General features: G+C 37.8%; 1 protein-coding gene across 2 annotated transcripts; it reads left to right on the top strand.

Moving 5' to 3' along the window:
• Positions 1 to 597: 597 nt before the first annotated feature.
• On the top strand, positions 598 to 14932 carry CNOT6 (CCR4-NOT transcription complex subunit 6; the record flags this gene model as incomplete). 2 transcript variants are annotated; one of them, XM_082006088.1, is made up of 11 exons in its annotated part: positions 598 to 709; positions 3237 to 3423; positions 7183 to 7268; positions 8232 to 8321; positions 8423 to 8491; positions 9938 to 10095; positions 10594 to 10748; positions 11757 to 11911; positions 12872 to 13102; positions 13849 to 14051; positions 14720 to 14932. In XM_082006088.1, 11 exons carry the CDS (start codon positions 598 to 600, stop codon positions 14930 to 14932), a joined length of 1659 nt encoding a protein of 552 aa, XP_081862214.1. The 2 variants fall into 2 exon arrangements, with proteins under 2 accessions (XP_081862214.1, XP_081862213.1); XM_082006087.1 differs by having other exon boundaries at positions 8232 to 8336.
• Between the last annotated feature and the right edge of the window lie 909 nt (positions 14933 to 15841).

Raw genomic sequence — 15841 nt, 5'->3', positions numbered from 1 at the left:
ATTTGGAGATTGAAAACAGTAGAATGAGGGTTAGTTTAAAAGCTCTCACTTGGCATATTTAAAGAATTGAGGATCTTCTTGAAACCTGAATCCTTTTCTCGGATGCTGACTTGTGCAAAGAGTTGAGAATTGCAGTAAACCTGGAACTGATAGGTAGTCAAGGTTATTACTAAATGTTTTCTTTATAGTTTGAGTGAGGGAGAACCTGGTGGTGGTGGTGATCATTTTTTGAAGTTTCGTTGTTGAAGAACCAAGAACCTGCTGTAGGACGGATTGATTTTGAAGGACGTAGTAACTTACCCGTGAAAGGTGGCAGGACACAATGTTTATCTTGGTTTACAGCTTTTGTTAAATTATTGGGTGGGGGTTAGGCTGTTCTCTACGATTCTAGGCGCATCAGGAATCTGTGTTCTTCTATTTTATAGAAGTCTTTCCCACTCAGTGAAGTTGTAAAAGGGCGTGGGTTATCTTTAGCTGAAGTTTTGAGAAGTATTTGGAGCAAACGTCCAACACAAAAGTTAACTGAGACGGAAATTGCCTTTTTAAGAATTCTCAGTATATAATAGCTTAACGATTTGTGGTTTTGTCTCAACAGGAATGCCCAAGGAAAAGTACGATCCACCTGATCCACGGAGGATGTACACAATTATGTCCTCAGAGGAAGCAGCCAACGGAAAGAAATCACACTGGGCAGAGCTGGAAATAAGTGGTAAGAAACTCAGGAATCGTTCTGAGTTACAAACTCATTGCAAGTTAAGAGCAGCCTACAGGACATGAGGTCTGGAGTGGAGTTACCTAGCTTGAAGTGAGCCAGCATACCAGCAGAGCAGCTGCCAGTCTTTGGGTGTGTCAAGGGAAGAGGTTGGGTTGGGATAACGTAGGGAGCTGTAGGAGAGGTAAGTTGAGGCAGGTGGGGAATCCTAACATGTAGGAAGGGTGGCAAGATGAGCATAAGGGTGTGAGCTCTCTGTGTTTTCGGAAGATGGGGTGCGTGAGAGTGTGGATTTAGAACCTAATTTGTCAAAGAGAGGAGGGTAAAGTTGGGGATGATACATAGACATATGCTGTTACTTTAAGTAATGTAACAACAATGTTGTATTAGTCCATGACAGTATGATTTGTATTGAAGCATAAGTTTTCATTTTAAAAGCAGTTGTAAATCTTTGTTCTTGAGATTTAAAAAAAAAGATCCTCCAAGAACTGTGCCAGCTTTGAGATACTGTTGGACTTTTGGATCTTTTCTTGAAAATAAGGTAATGTTCAGAATTCATAAACGTGAATTCCAACTGATGTGGGACACCAGCCTCTCTTGATTTGTAGGGTAAATTCTGATTTTGCTACATAAAGTGTGTTTACAAGGAAATTCAAGCAAATATTTTAAGAATTTAAAAACTATTTTGTGATGTTGTATATTTAGGCTGAGATTTTGCTTAAATGTGGACAGTTTTTAAGAGACTGCAAAAATTGCCATGTGGTATTTCTAAATGACTGTCCAGTAGAGAAATTTATGGAAGGAGGAAAACAAATAGACTTCCTTGAATTGTGAGGAGGCTTTCCATCCAGATCATTGATCTGTGTCTTTCTTCAAGTGCCACATGCCTTGACATGTGAATAGCGTTCTTAACTTGAAGGTTACAGATACAAAAACCTAGTTAAATGCTACTTCAGGAATTGGCGTTGTATATCAGCATTAGGCTTGGATATCCACGTGGACATCTGCTGCCTCTGCGTAGGAGCTGCATTACGTGATGGCTCTTTCCTTTCACGCCTGGTAATCTCGCCGTAGACTGATTCCAGCCAAGAGAGGTGCAGGTAGTGAAGAGGATGGATCAGTGATGTTGATTGTAAATTCTTTCAGCTACAGGTGTTTCTCTGATCACAGTCACCTGTTTGCATGGCGGGGGGGGAGAGGTGTTAATTCAATTTTATAAATGCAAAGAACTATTGATTTATATTTAAAACCTTTCGAAAGATTTCTTAGTAGGATTACAGTAACATGAATCCTTTAAGAACTGTATGCATTTGCCCTGCAAAATAAGATGGGACAATGTTTTTGTTTTATTAAAATGTTCACGCTGTCTTTTCCTTGTGAAATACTTGGTCATCTAACACAGAAAGCCACAAATGTTTTAACTGCTCTCATTGAAATTGCTGAGCTTTTTCACTGCAGGCTTTTTTAGGCCACTCACTTTCTTACAGCTCACAGGAAATGATACCTGTATTAAACATTGTGTTACCAGGGTCTGAGTCCCAGGTACATGTATATCAGTGTAGCTTTCCCCAGGCACTAAATACGACTTTTTATTTGGAAGAAAATCATTTAAGGAAAGTAATTATAATGTGTGTATGTTGGTATAATATTAGCCAGACCGTTTTTAACGTTGGTGAGTCATGGTGGGGATTTTAAAGACTGTCACAAGAAACTTTTTGCCTTGGAGAAGCTGGTGTTGGTACTGTTCTTCTAATGCTTTTGGTACAGTGAGGTGACTTCTGTAAATGAAAAAGGAGCCACTCCAGGGGGGCATGGGGGAAATCTTGGAGAGAAGAAATGCTTTGAGACCTTCTGATGATAGCTCACATTCCTTGCATGCGGCAATGTAAAAATCTTGATTCTGTCACACAAATCCATGTTTCCACCCTTCAGTTTATACAAAAATCATACCTTTTTTTAAATATCTGGCAATAGTTTATGCAGCTTTTAGTTGACTGCCAGATGGAAATCCATGTTTTCAACTAAGCATTTTAGTCACTCTAAATATAGTGCTTCTATCTGTTCTTGACTGGATTAATGCCATAGAATAAAGATTTTTTTGGTTTGAAAGATGTTGCACAGAAATAAGGGGCAAACCGAAGAAGCATCTTTAATCTCAAACATAAACTATAGTTAAAAAAAATCTGTTTCTTACACCTCTGTTAATTATTGAATTCATGGTCAGTTAGTAAATATGTCTTGTATGGAACTCGAGAAAGACAGATGTTTAAACCTGAAGTATGGATTGGAATAAAACAAACTAAGCATCCCCAGGAACACCTTACATCATCTTAGGTATAGCTGAATTTTTTTTATCTGTGGAATTGGTGATTAATGGAATTTTCATTGAATAAAATAATAATAATAAAACCCAAACAAAACTCCTCCTCACACCCCCGCCCCATACGTACTTAGGAAATGTGTTATTATCGCTAAATCTATATATTTTAAATTTTTTATTTTCTTCTGTATCTTCCTTCCACAGGGAAAGTGAGAAGCTTGAGCTCATCATTGTGGACACTGACCCATTTGACAGCTTTGCATCTCAGTGACAATTCCTTATCCCGTATTCCTTCAGACATTGCCAAGCTTCACAATCTGGTATATCTGGACCTGTCCTCTAATAAAATTCGCAGTTTACCAGCAGAGCTCGGAAACATGGTGTCACTCAGGTATGTAAATTTTAACAGGAGGTAAAACCGTTCTCTTGTTATCTTTGTAGCAACAGCTTAAATTTCAGTGTAATTTTTAGATTCTAGTAAACAAAAAGCATAAATAAATTCCTCTTTCTTCACTTCTTTTTATCTGTTTCCCTGAATACTTGGTGTGGTCTGTGCAGCTATGGCAGTACTGGCTTTTCTGTGATCTCCTGTTCTGAGGTATGATGGTACAGAATGAGCTGCAGAAGTGCTCAGTTTGAGAGCAATCACCCATTTCATCTTTTTCCAAGTCAGGTTTCCTCTCTTCTAGACTCTTTTACAAGTCTTTATGTGGCGTTTTTCTCTTAAGAAATACTGATACACAAAAAATTGCTTTTAACACATAGTAAGGTAGCAGAAAGCTCAAATTAAACATTCATAATCATGCTAGCTACACTTTCTTCCTCTTTATTCATCTCTAGTAAATATTCTTAACAATAGTTCTTATTCTGTTTTTTTTATAACAACTGCAACTTGTCTCTCATTGTCTCCTTCCCACCTTTGGTACTGTGTAACTGCACTCCTGTGCAAACTTGGGAGGAGAGGAAAAAAATGTTATAAATGCACCTTTTTTTTTTTCTTCCTCAATTTTACAAATCCAAGGTGCACAATGTTTGCATGGAATGATGCCTCCTTTTGGAAGTGAAACATGAATAGTGATGCCTATTTAGATTATAATTAAGGCTGCAGCATTTTACTTTGTAAAAACAGTGTTATGTAAATATGTACATGATTTATATAAGAGTAAATATTTACAGGCAACATTTGTTTGCCCTTGACCCAAAGGAAGAGCCTTATCTTAGGGTTATTAGACAGTTACCAGTACTTGCCTTCATTGCTTTTAATTTTGAAGACATTTATGGACAGCTTTCTGAAATCCAGAAAACACCGAGTCTAAAAGTAACAAGAATGTTATTAGAAGTAAAGACGACAACAATAGAGAAATGGACTGCCAGCACAGCTTTAATGAAACTGGAAGCAAAGCAAGTTTGCACATAGAATAAAATGCAATGACTGATATTTCTACTTTAGGAAAGTCCACTCTGTTGGGGAGGATTAAACTAGCTGATTAAATTGGTACTAAAAGCTCAAATTCCAAAGCAGTTGAAGTCTCAGCCTTGGAGGCTGAGCAAAGGGACCTTGTTTTTTACAGCTTAATTGGCAGTTCTGTTTCGTAGTGTGTTTTATGGTTGTTTTCAGCTGTGAAGTAGCCTGTTCTAAAGAAAGCTTTGTGTTACTACTTCTATTAAAAGCAGTTATTAGTAACAGGTTTCTTCCTTCCTTTACCTACTCCTCAGGTGTTGTGAGTTAGCAATCCTAAATTTACTGGAACATTCTCAAATTCATCTTTGTACTTCATTAGCATTCTTTTATTTTCATCAGTCTTTGTCCATTTTAAGGAGAAGCTGTAAACATAATACTCATGACATGGAATTAGCTTAGGACTGTGTAGTCATCAGTAGTATCAAAAGATACGATGCCTTCTTCCCAACACTCTTCCCAATTTATCCTGGCTGATTCCATGAAGCTTCAGCTCTTCCAAGTCCGAAGTCTCTTCTGAGTACAGAAGGCTAAATCTTATGAATTTGAGATGCGTAGCTGAGGTCTAGGATCACATTAGTTTTCTGTTTGTGACCGAAACATAACACTTGAATCCAGATCTGTAGACATGACAAGCTAGTGCATTAATCCCCTGCACGCACTCAGTAATTGCAGCTGATCCATGATTTCTTTTCACTGGGGTGAAAGGGAAGAGAAACCCGTAAGTGCGTCCCACATGACAGTGCTCTGTAGGTCTCGGCTGTGCTGGAGTTTTATGTTCTAGGCTGGCTCTTACTGCTGACGCTTCCCATAGCTTCTGGGAAGTTGTTCAGACTAATGGTAATTCAGCACTGGGCATTGCTGATGTCCTGAGCCACAGAAATCGTCTATGCTCTCACGTCTGAGAATCGATGGCTTCTTCCAGCTCCCACCCCTGGAGCTCTGGGTTTGGTCTGTAGGACAAAGCTTGCCTAAGGCTCCTTGCATCTCCCTCCTTACTGCAGGTGCTTGAAGAAAGAGGTGTCAGAGCAGTACAAGTTCTGATCTTTGTGGAAAGAGGAGAAAAACGCTGTAACATGTTATCTTGGAAAGCTCAGCTGTAAAACAGATTTTCTTGATATGCTTGGAAGAACTGGTGGGATTTGCTGTGATCCCCGTTGCTGTGTAGAGGGGCCGGGTTCATTAGAGAAAATAATTCTTTCATCCAAGAGAGAAGGTCTAATGATACTACTGTGCCATTCTTCCAGCTTGGTGTTTTTCCTTTAGAGAATTTAGTTGGAGTTTTTTTGTAATTCGTACAAAACGTTTTTAGATTTCATCAGTGCTTTGAAAAACTCTTAGAGGAAAAAGTGGCTTCCTAAAGAATAAACTAGTACCTTTATAATGTCATACAGAACATCATCCCTAAAATAATAGCCATCTAAATGTCAACTGTCTATCGAAGTGCTGGGAACTAGTGGAGATGTTGATGTTGTTCTGGGCTTTTTTTTTTTAACCCCGCCATCTTCTTTCCTACCTGCTGTGTGCCTCATTTGTATATAGAAACCCTAGAATGACACAGTGGGCTTCTGAGTTTCTCTAAAATATGTGCTTTTGTCTGTGGGATTTTATACTCAAGCAAGCCCGGTTGGCTAGGTGTGAGACAGTCTGGCAGCCAGCTGAGCAATGACTTGACATTTCTAGATAACCCAACAAAATAAAAAGGAAGTCCCCTGCTGTATCTTCTTCCACTATTCCACACCCCCGAGGGTCTCTAAAAGAAGCCACTTTTACCAAGGTTTCTAAACACACAGTGAAACGGCGAGAATTGCTCAGGGAGTCCTTGTTGGGGAAGGACCAGGCAGAGCTTCTGAAATGCAAGGCTAGAAGAAGGGTTGTGTGCCTCTGCTTCAAATGTTATCTTGTAGAAAACTAAGAGCTAGGTAACTCTTGGCATCCCGGCTTCTCCCCCTTCTTTTTCCCTTTTTTGTTGCCCCAAAATACTTTTCAAGTCTCTAGGCTTCAAAGTAGCAACTTTTATATTGAATATGGTGAGGAAAGTCTTTGCTGCTTAGATGGGAATGCATTTAAGTAAGTGAAAAGCTCCAAACAAGTCCATTTTCTCTGCCCAGTTTGTTGGCATATCAGAATTCAGGACGTGAATTCTGTTCCTGTCTGCATATTGATTTTGTAAGCTAAAAAGCACATTTGTCTTAATGCTGAAATTATGAAAACAAACAACAGAAAATTACTATTGTAAATTACTATTACATGGTAATCATAGCTCTAATCGTACTGTCCTGTCCTGGAGTTTTTGCTTATACTTGTCTTCGGAGAGGTAGTTTCCCTTTATTTGGCCTTTAATTGTAGCCAAACTGTTTCATCACCTGGTTTGTCAGAGCTGTTACTGCTTCATCACTGGTAGTTATTAAAGTATTTAATTATTGCTAATGTTTACAAAAATTCTGACTTTTTAAGACGACCTTGCCAAACAGCTACTTTCCTCTGTACTTCAACGTAATGTGTATTTTGTCTATGTGTGTGTGTTTGAGTACAGCCTGATTTCCCTAACTGTTGCTGTTTAGTCTGAGTTTTTCAATATTGTGGTTTGCTAGTATTTTGTTTCTCTTTTAGTTAAACTTCTTGTACTGTACTGCTGAATACAAACGTTGGTCTGTTTTCAGCCCTGTATGATTCTTGCTCTGTCTACAGGGAACTACATTTAAATAACAACCTGTTACGAGTTTTACCTTTTGAGCTGGGAAAACTGTTCCAGTTACAGACTTTGGGTCTGAAAGGTATTACTGCTTTTTCTTGGTATCTGCTTGTTTAATGATATGTGTAGACTGCTAGTTCATAAAATGTTACTGAATAGGAATCCCAAATGTAGCTATTTACTCCACGTTTATAGATATTGTTATTTAGGAATTATTTTAAAAAAGAACTAGTTTGGCAAAGCGCACCACATATAAAGAGGTTTGCTTCTCTTTCCGCAGTGAGTGGAAGCTTTCTGCTGCTTGCGCAGGGGTTGGATAAAGTGCTGCTTTAACTAAGTAGTAGTCTGCAGTTAACTGTAGGTATTCAACTCCAACCAAAAAGGGAGCGTGGTTTGTACTGCTGCAGGGTACTGTGCCGTTCATGCAAGCAGCCATTTAAATCTTTTTCCAATTTTCTTTTTCTTCTCTGAGCTGTATAGATTCTAGCTGTAAAACTGCTGACCTCAGGGGAACCTGTATCACAAAATCAGGAGCACAGAGTGATGCAATACCTTTAAATGCTGTTAAGTCTCAAAAAAGTCTGTTTTTCTTCCCCTTTTAATAATTGCACTGTGTGGCGTCCGTGAAAACTGTTAGAATCCGCTTGCGCGCTTGGCAGACGGTAGGCTCTCTCCTCGGCTGCGACTGGCAGATAAACCGATGGTGGACGGTTCACTGCGTCGAGCAAAGCAAGCAGAGGTGCCTCCTCTGTTTGGCCTCAGCAGCTCTGCCGGCATGGTACCACGCCAAGTTTTGGCCGCTGTCAGACCCAGCGACCGCCCTCGGGGTGCTCAGTCAGGCGGCAGACGCAGGAGGGAATGTGGTTAACTTCGCTAGAGCTGTTCACACAGCTGGTGTTCTGTGGGATTGAAGACCTGAGATTTGAAACCTCTAAGTAGTTCATACTAGAAGCAGTGTCTTTTCTCAGAGGTGCCAGCTTTAAACACTGATACGTAAATTCATCGTGGTTCTGTTTATTAAATATTTCTGTAAATGTGTTTGCAGGAAATCCACTTACACAGGATATTCTGAACCTTTATCAGGAACCAGACGGGACGCGAAGGCTACTGAACTATTTGCTTGATAATTTGGCAGGTACTGCAAAAAGAAGTAAGTGATCATTCTTAAAGCATATATTTTGGCTGTGTAAAATAAACATGATTATCACTTGTTGTATCTCTAAAATGTGCCCATAGTTTCAACAGAACAACCACCTCCAAGATCTTGGATTATGTTGCAGGAACCAGACCGTACAAGACCGACAGGTACTGTAATACCTCTCTTCTCCCCACCCCCCATTATAAAAGCTGTGGATTTTCACTATCGGTTTAAAAATTTTTGATGCTTAAACTAACCAGTCATCTGTGCAGTTCTGACCAGCCAGCTGAAGTAGTTGGAACACCTGTTCAAGATTTACCCATCTTTTATTATAAGTAATTCCTTTTTAATTAATGTCCTCCTCACAGGAATTGAAACTGTTGTCCACAATTAGCTAAATAGTTGAATTATAATAGGCTTAATTGAACATTTGTTGAAGAATAAAAAAATGGAAGAACATGAGCATAATTTCCAAAAAAACTAGAATTTTTTTCTTTTTAAGTAACCAGTGTATCATTTTTGACACAGCGGTTTTCTTGCTGTTGGGTTTCAGGTCATGTTGTTTACTCCTTTCCCCCCCCCCCCCCCCCCCCCGCATGAATTGTGTAAATACAGCCTTTTCTATTTACCTGCACACCAAAAATCTTTGTGTATTTCTCAGTTATTGCCGTGTCCTCTCTTTCAGGACTGAGATACATTACTTTCCCCTATTGATTTTATTAAGGCAGTTGCTTCAAAGACCATGATGCTAATGCAGCTTGTCTCTTGCTATCACCTATTTGTTTTCAAAATGCTGGGCCTTCACCCTCGATCAGCCCAAGATTGTTACCTCACTTTGCTGCATCTTCAAACAACTGTCTTGTTTCTTTTTACTCCACATTTGAGAGGAGCTCCCAATAAGTTTCCAAGTATCTCATTACTCTACTGCAAATTCCTTAGTGCTTTGTTAAACAAAAAGTAATTAAACCCAACAAAACAAAACCAAAAATCCATGCTGCTGGATTACCTGCCTTGTTGCCCCGAACTGTCTCATTATCACTCCTGTTCCAAACGAATACAGAGAGTAGATGTTTCTTGTCTGTACACCTGAACTGTAAGCTTTTTGAGGTGGAAATATTTGGGGTTTTACTTTGCCTATACTTTTTCATTGTGCGAAGGGATCCTTATCCTGCCTGTGGATCTGTTACAGCTCGTGGTGGTAATAATTAAGATAGATTTTAAATAATTTATTTTAAGAGTTTGCAAGCCTTTGTATAGCTAGCAAATGTAAGTGTTCAGATACACTTGCCTTGTTTTAGGCTCTTCACAGTAGAGCACCACTTAGCATAAAGTACGTTTCTCTGCTGTTTACTACATTAACCATATAAAGAGGGGGCTTGGTGTTTGTTTTCTAATTAAATGCTAGAGGACAGCTGCCACAAGTCCAAGCTTGTAATTTATCTTCTTGGAAGGACTAACAAATTTTTTTGGTATAGATACATGTGCTGTGGTTTGGTTGAAGCGAAAGCAGCATGAATTGATAAGTTTGCAGAATGCAAAAGGGAAGAACATAATTGTATATCTATTTTTGTTGTTAAATATATCGGTGTGTAAGTAAAATTATTGTTCTGCAGCTTTGTTCTCTGTCATGTGTTACAATGTGCTCTGTGATAAATACGCTACCCGGCAGCTGTATGGCTATTGTCCGTCTTGGGCACTGAATTGGGAATACAGAAAAAAAGCCATTATGCAGGAAATCCTGAGCTGCAATGCTGACATCATAAGTCTTCAGGTAAAAGACATACTGTTATTTCTTTTCCTTTTCTATTCCCGTGTGCTGGTTTCTCTATATGAAACGTGTTTACAGTAAACGGTCTGTTTTCAAAACCTTCTGAAAACAAAAGAAAAAAGAAGCGGTGTTTAGAACATTATGTGTTGCTTGACATCAAAAGAATGCTTTTCAGCCCACACAGTTGGAATGTGAACCAGCAGCTGCTGATCAAAGAAATGTACGTGGGGGTGTTCTTGTGCCTGTGTGTGTACGTGGGGCTATAACTGACACATTTTCAAATAAAAGGCTGGAGATAATCATAACTCTGGGGATTACAGAAATTCATTTATATTTTCTTAAAATAGGGATATCGCTCTCAAATTTGCATTCTCTGATGTACTTAATTCTTAGAATTTTGTTTCCCTTAAATCTAATTTGAAAGTGATTTACACTTCTGAAGAGTCTCAATAATATCAGTCTAATAGTACATTCATGCTGTGCTGTCTTACAACTTTATAGGAGGTTGAAACAGAACAGTACTACAGCTTTTTCCTGGTAGAATTGAAAGAACGTGGCTACAATGGATTCTTCAGTCCAAAATCTAGAGCTAGGACAATGTCAGAACAGGAAAGGAAACACGTTGATGGCTGTGCAATATTTTTCAAAACAGAAAAGTAAGTGATGTGTTTTGCAAAGCCTTCTATTGTGTCTTGCTCTCTTTCGCATAATTTCTCAGGGCAGTCTATAGGTCCAAAAGTTTGGCATTAATCGCCCTTTTTATGGCCGTTCAGTGTTTCTTACAGACCATTCCTATCGTTAGAAAGAGGGACATGTATGAGAGAAATCGTTCTGTGCATAACTAGCAATAAAAAATCGTACCCTGAAGTTTTGTTTACGTTGGAATTTCATTCCGTTAGAGCAGTGCAGGTTAGGAGTTCTCTAAATTATACTTCCATTGTTGAGTGTGTGCGTCCCAACCATCAGGTGTTAATAATGAAAAATGAAGCAATGTCTTGTTTTCTTGCTTTCTTTGACTAAAGGAATTGATAATTCCCAAAATTGCTGCAGTAAGACCTCAGATGACATTGACTTTTTGATACAGTAGCCTTCTGATGAAGCAGAAGACCAGGCACTTAATATGACTGCTCACTTCTGGAAAAAAGCCATTAAAAGCCATATTAATTAAAAAAAGCCATTATTTATTAAGTCATAATTTAAATTAAAGCCATTATTATTTATCACTTACTGATTGTGTCATATTGTACTTGTACAACTATCTGGAATTGAGGGTAATCATTTCCCTTCCTCCTCCTGCTTCCATTCCTTTGTGTCCACAAGTAAATGTAGGTGCCAGGTTTGATACTATTTGGCTCAGAAAAATTACTTAGTCCCTCTATTAAATCTGCGTCTTTGAACTAGAAACTGGTGCAGAATTAGAAACAAGCACTCCTTTTCTCTAGTCTCTCTATACCCCCCCCCGCCCTTAATTGAAATTAAGTTAGTATAAAATATCTAAAAATTGCTAGGAAAATGATCCTTTGAGTTCAGCTTAGGATTTTATGAAATTATGTGATTGGCTGAGATTTTCACATCATAAATGTGTTTGAGCTTTAATTAAAAGGAGAATTCTCTATAACACTTTTGTATCTGGCTGCTGAAAAAAACATATGTTTCTCTTTCAGATTTACTTTGGTTCAAAAACATACTGTTGAGTTCAATCAACTAGCTATGGCAAACTCAGAAGGTTCAGAAGCGATGTTGAACAGAGTTATGACAAAAGATAACATTGGAGTTGCTGTATTGTTAGAACTGCGAAAGGAATTGATAGAAATGTCATGTAAGTCCTATTTACTTTAACTGTTTAATAGATTGTATTTTATAAATGGAAAAAATTGACTTTTGTTATAGTAAACCAGAGAAACTAGGTTCTACGGATGAATACATCTTTGCACATTGTATGCTTAGACAAATTTGTTTCCAAAGAGGATTTGAGGAAAAGTCATATTGCTTAAATGATGAAGACTTTTTTTCCCCCCCGACTTAGATCTCTTTGCTTAAAAAATACAAAGACTTGAGTTTGAGTGATTGTTGTTGTTGTTGTTGTTGTTGCTCGAGTTATGTACGGGTATCAAAGAATCGGTTGGTGTTAGTCCCGTGTTTCTGGGTCATGTATCTGCATCGTTTTAGCTTGTTATTTTCTTCCTTGTGATGCTTACACAACCTGCTTGTTCTGCCGTGGTGTCCTTAATTTAGGAAGTGTAAATTGGCTTTTTAAGTATCGCAGAGGGTACCTACTCAACCTGTGTTATGTTTATCCAAATGATACTTTATTAATTTAGATTCTAACAAAGAAACCTTTTAAGAAGCACTTCTAGCAAGAGAGGTAATTTACAATGTGGATAACTTAAAAATCAGAGCTCATTGCCTAGTAAGATACGAGCAATGCCTGTTTACTGTCACAACCTGAGGAAAACTGTTCCAATTTTTTAGAACTATGCTATTTGCCTATTGTTAGGATTATCTGTTATATATGGTAATTCACAGTATTCTTAAATATGTAAACATTACTTGTAACAAGATAGTCTGTCAATGGCCTTGAATGTGAAGCACAATTATTCCTAATGCTTCATATCAAGTAAAACAGTTGTATGACCCTCTTAAACAAAACGCTATTAACCCTCTTCAAGTTATACCGGTATTTTATTTTTGCCTCCCCTCAAACATCTTGTTTAAAATTCAATAATAGTATTTTTTGTTGCTGACCATGCAAGGTAAATAATTGATTTTTAAATTTTAGCTGGAAAGCCACATCTTGGGATGGAAAAGCAGCTAGTTCTTGTAGCTAATGCACATATGCATTGGGACCCAGATTATTCTGATGTGAAGCTGGTTCAGACTATGATGTTCCTGTCCGAGGTAAAGAACATTATTGATAAAGCTTCTCGTAGTCTCAAACCTGGTGTTTCGGGAGAACTTGGAACCATTCCGCTTGTACTGTGTGCAGATCTCAATTCTCTACCAGACTCTGGTAAGAGTTCTATTTCTTATTCTTTTAGACTGTTTCAAACGCGTAACAATTTAAATTTCAAGGTCTCACTTTTTTAAAGGAGTTTTCAACTTGGAGGATATGTTGTTTGATATCATAAGCTCTAAATGTACTAAGAAAATAGAAGGAAGAGAGAAAAGATAGAACTGTTTCTTTTGTGAGTGACCTTACTGCCCATGCAGTAGTATAGCTATGTCTGGTCTTTCAGAAGTATTTTCATTGTTATCTTAAAATACAGGAATGGAAAGGAAGAAAATATCTTTGACAAATAACTTGTCAATTTGGCTTTGTAGCCTCTTTGAAGTTAACTTTATCTGAAGTACTGTTATGAAAGTTGGCGCTTTTTTTTTCCCAACATTTTAGCCAAAGAATGTTGAAAGCCAAGACTTGAGCATAGAGACAAGGAGAGGAGGAAGCTGCTTACTTAGCACCTATAAAATTTTACTTCCACTTTTTTCATCTTCCCCCTGGCAGTCTGTTCCTAATTCCAGTTTTTTCTAATCAAAGTATGTCTCTATTTGTTCTAGGTGACATTTGCTCTTGACATACATATACATTGTCTTGAAATATTTTATAAGAACTACTGCTGACTGTATTGTATATGTGTTAAGGTTTTGCTTTTACAATGCGTAAGGTTGCATGTATGACTTTACATATAGTAATCGGCACATGCTTATTTGCTGAATGATTGTTAATACCTTCTTGTGTGAATGTGTCTCTCCTAAAAGGTGTTGTTGAGTACTTGAGCACTGGTGGAGTGGAAACAAACCACAAAGATTTTAAGGAACTGAGATACAATGAAAGTCTTACTAACTTCAGCTGTAATGGGAAAAATGGAACAACAAATGGAAGGATTACACATGGTTTCAAGTTGAAGAGTGCCTATGAGAACGGTCTAATGCCTTATACAAATTACACATTCGACTTCAAGGTAAGGACTGGGCTAGTATTTTGGAAAAGTCTTCCGTTTTGAAGCTTAACTAATGTGATTTGTTGTACAAAATTTAACAGAGAAGTTAATCCATTTGGGTAGCTAACAGTAAATTCACCAAGTTTATATTTAAAACATAGCAAACGAGAGTGCCCAGCACTTCGTCTCCTGGAAACCAAATTTTCCTTTTTCTTGTTCGTAACTTGTAATAGATTTGCAAGAGTTGGGGTGCTGTTAACATGCCCTGTAAATAGGAAGATACTGTATTTTAATACTCCAAGCTAAATGAAATAGTACAACAGGGGCACTTAAGCTGTCAACTGCAAGGCAATAATGCATGTTGCTACTGGAAAATGCGCAGTGCTCTGTTGCCCAGGGGAAGCAAAGATGGCTCTTCTCCTCAGAACCAGAGGAATGTGCTTTTAAGCTTTGTAGGAGGTTGGAAATTACAACTCACAAAAGCAGAACCGAAGTGATACTTTTGTTTTCCTAATCTATATTGAGCAACCCATGGGATATAGGAAGCAGTCCTAAGTGAATGATGTGCTGTGGGGAGGGAGTGGTAGCATTTCTGTTACCCGTAGCGCTGAGCTCACTTTTTGTTTGGAACAATACCTTGAGTCAAGAATATACACTTATAATAGACTTTATTTCTTTTCTTGTTATAGGGTATTATTGACTACATCTTCTACTCTAAACCTCAGCTAAACATACTTGGCATTCTTGGACCTTTGGATCATCATTGGTTGATAGAGAACAATATAAGTGGTTGTCCACATCCACTCATCCCTTCTGACCACTTCTCACTTTTTGCACAACTGGAGCTTTTGCTGCCTTTCCTGCCTCCTGTAAATGGAATCCATCTCCCTGGCAGGAGGTAGTCAAGTACATTTTGGAGGGCAACCTCAATCTAACTTGTACAATTGTAAAATCTGAATATAGAGGAGTGAGGTATGGCCAACAGGGATTTTTTTTTTCCTTAATAATCTTAATCTTAAATCTAATTATTTGCTAAAGACATAGTAAAAGCCAGGTGCTATCAACAGACACAATTCTGAGCCCAATATACTTTGTATACTGTTCGACAGCGATTGGTGCATTTGCACCTTTCTTTAATACGTTACAATTAACTTTCCTGTTTCTTTTATCCAACGTGACATTTTCATGCCTTGAAATAGGGAATTGTTATACAGTGTATTCTCTTTGCACAGTTATCTGTAGCACTACTTTTTGAGGCCAGTAGGAACATCCACAGAACATTTTCCGTACTTCACTCCCTCCTTTTTCAGACTTGTTTGTAAAATATAGAATTTGAATTTAGCCTTTATTGATTGTATATGAACAACAGATAAACCTGATTTATGAGATTTTGTACTTTAAAAAAAGAAAAATCAGATTTGGAAAATGATTGTATTGTAAACTAAGGCTAAATTTTTATCTGTTTTCATGTGTTATAAAGGCCAGCTTGTAAAAGAGGTTGTCACAGGTTTTCTCTGCTAATGATTTGCACTGTTAGGGTTTCGTTAGCCCTTTTGTACTACTTTTTATGTTCAATTGAGAACGTTACTTTTAAAATCCAAACCTATAAAATCTTAATATCTTACAGAGAGAACTAAATACATTCTGTCTATTTCTGATTTAAAAAGAGAGCAAAGCATAGAGTTCTCGCAGAACAGATAAGCTAAGCAGTGAATATAAGTAGACATGTATGGATTGAAGTTATTGCTGATGCGTATACACTCAGATATTTTTCACATCTCTAACTTTTTGAAGTAAAATTTAGGGATACT

The sequence above is a fragment of the Phaethon aethereus genome (genome assembly GCF_964289735.1).
Source record: "Phaethon aethereus genome assembly, chromosome: 14".
NCBI lineage: Eukaryota > Metazoa > Chordata > Aves > Phaethontiformes > Phaethontidae > Phaethon > Phaethon aethereus.
Note: the sequence above shows the minus strand (reverse complement) of the source record. Positions and strands in the feature narration are given on the sequence as shown.